The sequence below is a fragment of the Micrasema longulum genome, unplaced genomic scaffold (assembly GCF_059751315.1).
Source record: "Micrasema longulum isolate JH-2025_06_02 unplaced genomic scaffold, ASM5975131v1 h1tg000208l, whole genome shotgun sequence".
NCBI lineage: Eukaryota > Metazoa > Arthropoda > Insecta > Trichoptera > Brachycentridae > Micrasema > Micrasema longulum.
Window position 1 is genome coordinate 496,180 of NW_028277413.1, and position 11,604 is coordinate 507,783.

General features: G+C 29.7%; 1 protein-coding gene across 5 annotated transcripts in view; it reads left to right on the forward strand.

The window, feature by feature from the left end:
* zfh1 (Zn finger homeodomain 1) overlaps nucleotides 1–2,007 on the forward strand; it is a 431,108-nt gene extending 429,101 nt beyond the window's left edge. For all 5 annotated transcript variants that reach the window (XM_088243368.1, XM_088243369.1, XM_088243365.1 and 2 more), the window contains exon 4: nucleotides 45–2,007. In XM_088243368.1, the coding sequence (XP_088099494.1) occupies nucleotides 45–238 (194 nt within the window). In that variant the 3' untranslated portion in view covers nucleotides 239–2,007. The remainder of the gene's footprint in view (nucleotides 1–44) is intronic.
* The last annotated feature ends 9,597 nt before the right edge of the window (nucleotides 2,008–11,604 follow it).

Consider the following 11,604-nt stretch of genomic DNA (forward strand, 5'->3'; position numbering starts at 1 on the left):
ATAATTATTGCCGAATGGTGAGTTTAATCGAAATTCGTTTTCAGGTCAGAGGCCGTACAAATGTGTGGAGTGTCCAAAGGCTTTCAAGCACAAGCACCATTTGACCGAGCACAAGAGATTGCACACCGGAGAGAAGCCTTTTCAGTGCTGTAAATGTCTGAAGAAGTTCTCTCACTCTGGATCCTACAGCCAGCACATGAACCACCGCTACTCTTATTGCAAGCCATACAGAGAATAGATTCTAACTGCGACACGTTCCAAATTCGGTAGTTTACCTTCAGTTCCCATGTTTCAACTCGATTCTCAATAATGAAAACCAAAATGTTTTTTGTGTTTGCTTAAATACTCGATTATTTATTATTCTTATAATTTTCTTTGCTCTCTATCCTCTCTGTATGTATTGGCTTATTTTCTTAAATAAGACATTGAAATTGAATATTGAATATTCTGAAATTTTAAACATGCAACACATTGCTTTCCATTTTAATGATTCTGTAATTATGTAAATGCTGTATACTCTCGTCTCTTTACCTAATATTATTAATTTTAAGACTTATTGTATCGATAAATAATGACATTCAATTTACTTAATGTTAAGATGTATACATAACTAAAAATCGAACAGAGATGATAAATTCATCTCAATACTAACATTTTCCATACCTTCTTTTACTTAAAGTATAACTGTGGCCAACTGTGTTTTATTGTGATTGTAAAATAGTATTTATAAGACAATTTTTCGTTTCGTTTTTCTTTCATAGAAGACGTAAAACGGTACCTGTACCAAAATACTCATCTTTTAGTCCTAAAAAATACTTGTAAAGTGGATTCTATGTGCCAAAATCGTTATATGAATGCCATAAACATTTCTCGTATATTTTATATTATTTGTGCCAAATATTTTATGCAGCGCTGTGCGCGTTCTAAAAACCTTGCATTTTTACCATACCCAAGAAAAAAGCCAAAAATAATTCTTAATTGTAATTCGCTAAATTAATTTTTGTATCCAAATATTACCTACGCTTAAGATTTGTTCGTCCCCATTTTGAAGATTTGTAATCCTTAAATAGTATATGTGTACATAATAAAATTACCTATTTAACGTTGGGATTTTTGCCAAGTATATTTACTAAATAATAAAAGTCTTACAATGTAAATATTTTGTAAGGAAAGGTCTATATGTGTGTATAGAATTTCAAGGCTCGATGAGTTTTCAATATAACCCATACGTTATGATGTATATTAGTGTCTTAAGAAAATTTCCTTAAATAACCAAATAATATTTGTATTTCATATTAACCAATTTAATAAAATTCCTGATATTGTATTGAAGTAAGGCGTTGTTCAGCAAGTAATATCGCTAAATACTTGTAGATTTAGTATTAATAGAAAAGCTAGACCTAAGAAATTTATTTATTTATTTCGTGAATCCATGTGCCATTCAAACAACACAGCCTTAGGTATAATATATGTAAAAGGACAATATTCAAATTGCTACAATAGGTTAATTTATTTATAAATAAATTTAAAATCTTTTTTAACAACAGACAAATTAAAAACTTAATTGCATTAAAATTGCACTGATTCTTAGAATTCAGATTGAAATGAAGTTTTTTAGTAAGATATAAAATCAAATTAAAGGTATCCTGATTTTATTTGAACCAGTTTAATACATGTGCGTTAATTTTTAATTCACTTTTCTAGCCTGTTAATTATTATTTGTGGAGTCCTTATCTATTAAAAGGAATCATATATTCGGGCATTATGTATACTATAAAATTTGGCTAGTATATCGTCATTTGTTGGAATAACTTTACAAATTTTCACGAATCAAGAAAACAAATCAAAAATCTGTTTTTTTTACTTGCCTTTAGTTTGGATAACTTATTTTTCAGCAGTATTTTTCAGTCATTCATCCTTTTAATTAAAGTAGTTTTAATGTTGACATTACTACATCGAATACTAACGCATACACTGTCATTCCAAATATGTAATCTGAGCGAAAAATTAATAAGAAAAGTTATGTTTCGAAAGTATATTGTATTAGATATAAGAAACTTGAATATATATTATATATTATTAATATAAAATAAAATGCATTAAATGATAGTTTATTATATATTTAAAATTATATTTATATACATACTTACTTAAAGTTAATGAAAGAAAATTATATTCTGACAATAAATAGGGCATTGCTGCCGACAGGAAAAAGTGTATTTACAATTTTATTTTATTTTTGTTTTTGCAATAAAGTAAACCTTAACACAGCAATTTAAACATTTGAATTACTTTCAGTATTTTTGGTTATAATTATAGTTTAAAATACTTTTATATTTATTAATATTTTCACTATGTCAAAGTTCTTTTGAATACTTTTACTTCCAAACGAAAATTTTATCATGGAAACTAACATTCCTAGCGGCCATTTATAAAAGCTCAAATTCACTTTCGATAAATTTTAGAATATTTTGTCATATTTCATATGTTTTTTTCACACATAATATATTACCCATTGCCAAAATATTATAATGTTAATCATTTGATTTAAATTTTTAGTGTTGTAAATAATTTTAAATAGGTACCCATTTCTAGAGGTTTCGCATACAACGAATGGAATATAAAAATTACGAACGCTTTGCACGAGATGGGTTAAAACCTCGCATCAAGAATGCACCATTTTCCTAGTTTGAATTCCCTTTTTTGTTTATTACTGTTATTTTCTTCTTTATTTTTTTTAAATATGGGCTAGTTAAACCAAAGAATACTTAAGATGTAACATATTATTGACTCACGCTGTATATTCAAAACTTGTGAAATCAAAAAATGTTTAGTGTAACTCAGTTTAGTGTATTATCCAAATATTATTTTTTACCAAATGTTAAATTTTAAGAATTTTGTAAGATATTTTAACAGGCAGGTAGCTGCTGTTGGAAGACGTTTTTGTATTATTTTCATTTTATTCATTTCCATGTTTTATGTTCTGTTGATTCGAATTCAAATACATGTATGTAATATTGTATAATGTGCTAAATATTTTATTTAACTTTGTTACAGACTGTTCTGTATTCAAATTCAATATTGATTGTAAAATGATTATTTTTTAACATATTTTAGGAGATATAAATAAATATACATTATAGATATTATAAAATAGTATTCGGCATGAATATTTTACTCACAATGTATAGAAATACATACAATTAATAAGGAAACGCTGTTTTATGATTTGATTTACCATCCCTATAAAAAAATTACACCCTGACAACAGTTGAGGATACATTTAACTAATGAATTGAAAAGTAATATTCCTTTTTTTTATGAGTCTGAAATAAAAAATAAAAATAATTATATGTACTCACTTCTTTGATAAACCTTGAAGCTTGAAAAATAAGTTAAAACTTTACTTTTTAAAAACTAACTAAATTACCTCTCAAAACTAAAGCATCCGCTCATATCCTTATGAGGAAGTTCAGCTTGGAAATTGGATTTAAAAAACGTATTCTTTCGTAGGGACTGACGGAAACAAGATTTTCAGCCAAAACCGAATTTTGGGTTTTGTTTTAGTTTCGGCTGAAACCGAAACTTATATAAATAAGTTATAAGTCACATATCAACGCCCAAAATTGTGCATTTTATGTTCATTAAAAAAAGTGTTAAATCAACTACACAAATAAATAAAAACCATATAGTTAATGAATAGATTTGTTTATTTTTTATAATAAACTACAGGTCACGCGGTCGAGTAACGATCCATAAGACGCACCCGAGCACAGCCGGGCCTAATTCGACAAATCCAACCGCAGGTTTCGGCTTAGCTAAAGTTTCGGCCTTATTTTGGCAGAAATGGAAACTGCGGCCGAATCCGAAACTTATGCGCGGTAAAACTTAGAACATTTAATTGTATGGCGAAGTTTCTTGAAAATGTATAGGAAAAAAATAAAAACAAACTACTTTGAACGCCAACTTTATCACAATGCAATGTTATTAAAAAAGTTTTCATAGAACATTAGCCAATCTAGAACCAAGGCACAAGCAAATTTTTTATTTATAAATTATATATGGATGTGTGTCCATTGATAATTATTATTATTATTATTGTGGATAATTTAAATAGCGCCATTTCTGTGAAAATCGCCTCAAGGGCGCTGTACAATATATATCCCAACACGTCTTGAAGCTACATAGCGCATGGAGAATTGGGATTCTTGTTTCTTGTTTCCAATTATAATTTAATTTAATAAGAGATAGCAGATAGGAGCTAGATCACAACATGTCTTACAGCTACAGAGCACAAGGACGGTATGAAACCCCATTTACATTATTTAAAAATTGAATTTTGGTTTTTCCCATTTTTATTTCAACACTTTTTACAAATAAGAGCTGGATTACGACACACCTTGCAGCCACGGAGCCCATGGACGGTATGAAAACCCATTTACATGATTTAAAAATTTAATTTTAGTTTTTATAATTATTTTTTTCAAAATCATTCACAAATAAAATCTGGAACCCTATTTATGAATTTAAAGTTTGAAATAATTTGATAGTTGACATTTACTTTAATGAACATCTTGCACCTACAAAGCGCATTGACAAATGGCGCTCTAAAAACCTGGAGATGATTTTGATTCTGAAAATCGGGTTGTGGTCCTGTGGCTAGTGTCTCGGACTCACAGACCAATGGTCCGTGGTTCGAATCCCACTCTACTCCAACTTTATTTCCATTTTCTAATAGTGAGTTATTTACAACTCGTTGAAAATGGCCCTAAAAATCATATATTTGGGTAAATCATAAGAACGCAAATATTTCTTTTTATAAAAAAAAATAAATTAAATCTTAATTAATTATTGAGCAGACAAGTAAATTAGTGTTAACGATAAAAAGTAATGATAAAAAGTAATATTTTCACATATTATGTTATTGTTCACAAGATGAAAGCGACTACCGATGTCCGAGGGGTCTGCCTGGTGACCGAAAACATATAAGCCACATCTTTTCGGATGTTTCCTACTATATACAACGCACATGTGCGCCATGAGATGATGCGTTTTTAGAATTCATAATTTTCATAGTGCCTTCACACATATATACATACATATCGCTGCCCTAGTTCTTGAATGTTCTTCAATATACCATTTTGCAAATTGTACAAAAGACATTTTATTTGTTTTTAAAGTCAAATAAGTAAAATCTGTAAGTGGAGATTGGCATTTAAAAAATGCTGAAAATACTATTTTATTATAAAAAAATAATAATAAATAAATTTTTAAAAAAGGTGGTTTTACATTCCGGTATTTCACTGTCCCTAAACAACCGAGTAACAACCCGAGGCGTAAGACTGATCAGTTTACCTTCCTTTTACAGACGATTGAGATACGCTGCATTTACTTGACAAATACATCGCCTTATGCACAATCAGGGGTGGATTATGCTCAAATTTAAAAGATTTATCTTCATCTCTTCAGATATACGGTGTCAGAAATTTGATGAATAGATATTTGAACATAGTTCTTCTGCCACTCTTTCACAGATGTCTCCCCGATATTGTGCAAAAAAGACAACTGTACGTCGGATTGATTATGCCTTAGTATTTGACAATTTGGACCGGTTTTGGAAAAAAAAAATATTAAGAGTATAATAATATAATTATATATGATGAAATTTTCTACGTTGGTACCTTTTTCGTTTTTCAAAATTATTTATCCTATTTCCCTATTTGTATACTGTATGTCCGAAGACGGCAGATTTCTATCTTCCCAGTTCTCTGGGCGCTTTTTTGTTTTTTTTTATGGTACTAGATTCCATAAAAATCAATTTAACAAAAAAGCAAAATGACACAATTCGCTAATGGTAAATATCAGTATTGGGTAAAAAATCAGTCATAATCCAGGGAGAAAATGCAGGAATTCGTTTGTATGAAGAAATGTCCAAATACGTTTCCTCTTATGTCTATATCAAAGGGATAGGTTATTTTTTTATTTTTTCAAATATAATTTTACTGACTGGCATTGTCTTACACTATAACAAATATCTACTATTCAATGAATTGCAGGCTTCCGTCACAATTTCGTTTCGTAAGTTTGTTCGTTTATATTATATCTATCTTCCATCTAACTCTAACGCAATCCCAACCGTATTTTTCTCACGTTCCCTCTTATACGATACGAATAAATTAGCGAAACGAATAAGTTACAGAATAAGGCCACTGATTCCAGTTTTTTGCTTATCTTTTCACAGTGTTTTAATATTAAAATACGGGTTAATTCTGTAATGAACACCTCTGTATTAAAAAAATATTGTAATGATCAAGTCAAATTCATCTATTTATCTACATAAGACGACAAAACGACAGAGTTTAAAAAATGTTAGACTTGACGCAACTTCAACATTTTATTAAAGCGTTGTATGTATTAAAAAAATATAATTGTAGTATAAAATCAACAAATAAAAAAAAGTATGAATTTAGATAAAACATGCAGCTAGCGACATCTATTAAAAAATATTAAATACAAAATTATTATTTTTTGTAAACTTATCTAAAGGGTTAGAGAAATTTGTTTTAAATAGCATGATGTAAAAAGCTTCTTATAAAAATCAACAGATGGCGCTAAATATTTTTTACTGATTCTACTAGATTGGTTTTGAGATAATCTGACAAAAAATTACAAAAATAGAAATAAACAAGTTTTCTACTACCCAATTTTTATTGGTTTGGATATGTGTTTGTTATTACAATTGATATTTTGTTGTTATTCTTGTACTTATATTTTTCTTTTCTTTTGTTTGTATGTATATTGTTATTCCTGTCTGTTTATGTTTTTCTTATGTTTATAAATGTAACTTGTTTTTGGCCGATGTTATCAAGTTTTGGTAGTAGGCCCTAAGAAAGAAAAAAAAAAAATGAATAATGAGCTCGCACCCTTATGGTTATTTTCACGAATGCGTAATAATAAAGAGGAAAGAGACATCTATTGGATTTTGTGTACACACTTTGCATACTTTTTTATTATACTTTGAGTCACATTACACAGATGTCTCTCTAAAAATGCTAAATAAATCGCCACTTTGGTCGTATAATGTTCTAACTGAATATATCTTATATTCTGAGATATGAGGTGTCAAATAATATTACTAAGGCCATTTCTCATAATCCATAAAACAATTGCTCACTTTCAGGTTATGTATAATGAAAAGTATTTTTTTTAAATATTATTAATTTGAAACAAAATATATTGGATACATATTTACCATTTAAGAACATATACCTAAACATGAACATAGAACCCTATGCAACAAACAATTGCTCAATTATGAATGAAACAAGGTTCTAACTGTATTTGAAACTTTGTTCAAGAAGTTTTAAACCTACTTTAAACTCAATTAAAATGTTTTTCGTATGATTCTAACAATGCAAAATAATAAAAATACTGTTTTTATCATATTTTAAATTGAAAATAAACAAAACAATCTCTCTCTCCTATGGCGCTACAGCTCATATCGAGCTTTGGCCTCCTACAACTTGAAGAATGTTTACAGTTTTGCACATAGTAGAATATAAGGAATACGTTGTTTAATGAAGGACTTACTGACTTAGGTTTAATGAAGACAAAAATATTAATGCCATCAAAACTGTTTACTACTCACCAGTTTGTTTCCACCTAGAATATGCTTCTTCAATTTGGTTTCCATTATTTAGGACTCATATTGACCATATCAAGTCTGTCCAACACCGTTTTCTAAGAAAAGTGGCATTATAATTATTATGGATCACTTATGTAGCGCTATTTTCGTAATATAATAGGTACCTCTAGAATTGGTTGCAATGGTTGCTCGGATTGTAAAGAGGTTATTATTCCTATGCTAAAATAGAGCTATCTCTTAATATATTTTCAATATAGAAACGTAGAACGAAGATGGACCGGACCTTAGATGCATTTTCAAAATACTATGAGTGATGTCTCTGTCTCATCTCTGTTGCATTTAATTTCATTTCATGTTTCCAACGGTTTCGCCAGAAGTCAAAATTTGTTATTTATCATATCTTTTGAGAGCAACTTTAGTTTGTATGCCCTCAATGTCCAGAATGTATAGATTAGTCAGTTCGAGTTAGTTTTCGTTTTGTTTTTTAGAAAAATAAATCTTAATTATTAAAATTAAAATATTTTTAGTTTATGCTATGATTCTGCAAGAAAGGAAGCAACAATCAAAGCAAAGGAAATTGAATGTTTTTTTTTTCCAAAAAAGTGTGAGAATTTAATTTCTTACCGATGAACTTGTGAGTTACTATTTACTATAAAAAAAAATCATTTTTCATATTAAGAGATTATTATTTTTTTTGTAAACAAATTTAAACTGTATTTATTAAATGCATTTATAATTTATTTAGAATATTTATAGGATATGTATCAATTGTTTTTAGAATTTTGACACGGAACCTAACCTTATATCTTTTATTATATTTGAGTTTATTTTACGCCGATGTCTCTCGGAACGGAACTTTGGCGTAAAGTGACGTGTACACATTTGTTGATTAAAACAGATATTTATTATTAGATATCGTCGGTGATACTGCAATACCACGTAACTAGCAATTGATGTTTTTGGCAGAGAATCCTAAAAAGCGTTCTGTTAAACAACTTATGATTTTCATCAACCAAAAATACTTCTGGAATATCAGAAAGTATCGTTATTTACAGTAAAAATAGCAATAATGAAAAACTAACGGCTTTTAGTCCCTATAATATGCATTTGTGTGTTCGTTTTGAATCAACGTTCGCGTATTGTCAAACCTTATTTTATTGTTGTCATTATTTCGTATTTACTGCATTTTGTGGTTACCTACCGTATTGTATAGGACTCGTCGCACATTATTCATTCGATGCGTATCAGTTAAATTTTAAAATAAAATGCTTTTTTTTTTAGAATACGGTTTTGAAATTTAACATACTTAAAAAAAATACAATTTATATCATTTCGTCATTTGAATTTTGACAAAAAGGTATCTAACTTTTTACTAAGCTCTTTATTGTACCATTTTTAATACAATTTACAAGTTTTTAACAATTATTTTTTTATACTTACGCACCCACACACACGCACTCTCTCCCTCATTCATTCCCACACGCACATGTATCCTCTCCCTCATTCATTCACGCATACACACATTCACATACACATAAATACAAACGTCACACAAATACAATTACTAAACTTCTTTTCTTATATATTATGTGTCATTATATTTACAGTGGATTTTTTTAATTGGCTTTAGCATTGTTAAGATTTTTCAACTTATTTTGTTTACGTAATAGCTATAAAAATCCCAAATAAAATAAAATAAATAACGAATTTATCAGTAAAATATTTTCGTAAAAAAAGGGTTACGCGATATTGTATTATCACTGACGATATTGCTTTATGTTTTACGTTGCAGTGCCCTATGCACTTATGGGTCCGGAAAAGGTAATCATAATGAATGGTGTACCTTTTAGTGTTTCTCATGTATTGCTTTATTTTGTGGTGCCTCAGAAGTAGGTACCGTCAACCGGCGAGCATAGACAACACACACGACAGGTTGACAACACGTGACGTAGGTAAGCATATAAAAGCACCGACGCACTGATCGCTCTTCCTTCTCTACCTCTGCAGCCCGCCACCTACTACAAGATCCAATATCAAGTCTTCCGAAATTACTGTCAACCACGTAGTAGAAAATATTCATATATTTCCTTCTATTTATGAAGTTTGAAACAACTTTTTGAAGAGCAAAGTGAGGGCCACGCGTGAGATGTTGGATGTAGGGCTTCAGACGACTTCCTTCACCATATTTTAGTCTGCAGTGCAGGAATAAAAACATCTCCGCGAGCGATAGAAGCTGGTCCACCTACCCATGTATTGTCTCTGTAGACAATAGAAGAGTCGACAATAATTGGTGACCTCCACAATTTGTTTACATTTTTTAAAATTATATTATAAAAGCTTATAAAAGCAGATTATTTTATTTTCAAAATTGCTACTTTTCTATTTGTTTTAATTGTATTAAATTGCGTCTACCATCTTCCATAAAATATTAGTTTATTAAAAAAATAATGTCTAAATTTTTATTGACAAGTCATCACCATCACCATTCCATGTCCGCTCCCAAGCTGCCTAGCTGGAGCATATGGTATCCACAAAGAGCCTACATGCATCTTTGCGCCCTCCCAAGTCAGGTTCTCGTCCCGAAGTTCTGACATAAACTGCCGGCGAACTGTCAGTGGAAGTCCAGGACAATTGACAAGTATTGGATAGATAATTATGACTGATTTAAGTGATTCACATTCACAATTCTGCCTATGTCCAATCATCTATTTTAATTCCTCCATCAGTTTATTTTAGTTAAATACTTTAATTTCAGCTCTTTAGCTTAAATATCAAACCGCACTACGGTGTCGTTGCACTTTGCCAACGCTGCGCGACAATATTTTGTATGAGGGTACCGCGCAGTCCAGCTCAGCATTAAAGGGATAGTGCACAGTACACTGCGTTATTAAATCAAATATAGCACATCTCAATCATCTGTTAGAGGAAGGTAAAATTATCAGCCTTACGCTTCCAGTTGCAGTCCAGGGAATGTGAAATACTTCAACATAAAAATACATTTAAGATCAATATTTCATTGCAGCTTTCCTAGGAATCGAATCCGGGACTTCGAGCATGTTAGGCGAACGTACCAAGTACTGCACTATAAGAAGCACTTTTCTCCGCTCGATTTCCTTTTTCGGGATTTTTACCTGAAAACTAAAACGCACCTTCAGAATTCTGGATCTATTGCACATATAGAACTGTATTCTTTATCCGACAGAACAGGATTAAGGGTTACCAGAAATAAATGATCACAATTATTTAATAAAACAAATATATTTTAATATGAAATTAAAATCTTAACAAATATACATCTTTAACGGTTTTGTGAAATATAAATTGTTTCTATTTCAAAATAAATTAAATATAATTTTGCCAGAAATATATACCCAAGAATGTCTACAATATTTTCTTATCAAAACACCGAGTAAATTACGCCTAAGTATATTTATATTGTAAATTTTTTGTTTAATAAAATTTCGCTTATAAAATTGTGATGGGATCTACATTTCTGGCGGTTATCAAAGGGTGATTTACTACGACACACATTTATTGCACATTTAGAAGTTATAATATTAAGATGTAGATAAGAAATATGGAACATTAAAACCTTACGCCTGAACAATTATTCAAAAAAGGGTTTTTATAATTTTAAATTCAATATCATTCGGTGTACAATTTCTCCCGATTACTTTCTTCCCACATATTATAATTTAAAAATAAAAAAACATAAATAACGGAAAGACTCCTTTCAAATTTTGGACAATTTTTATAAATAAATAATATAATATATATTGCGTCCCATGAGATCCTAACTTAGTATCCATTCTATCCTCTATCCTCATCTACCTTTTGGCTAAAATCTTGTATAATTAGTGAACGCTTATACACTTAATAAGGCAACGTAAAACTTTCGAAGTATTTTATGTAATAAATTATTTTCTTTTTAGCTTTGGAATGAAAATGAGCTTGTTAAG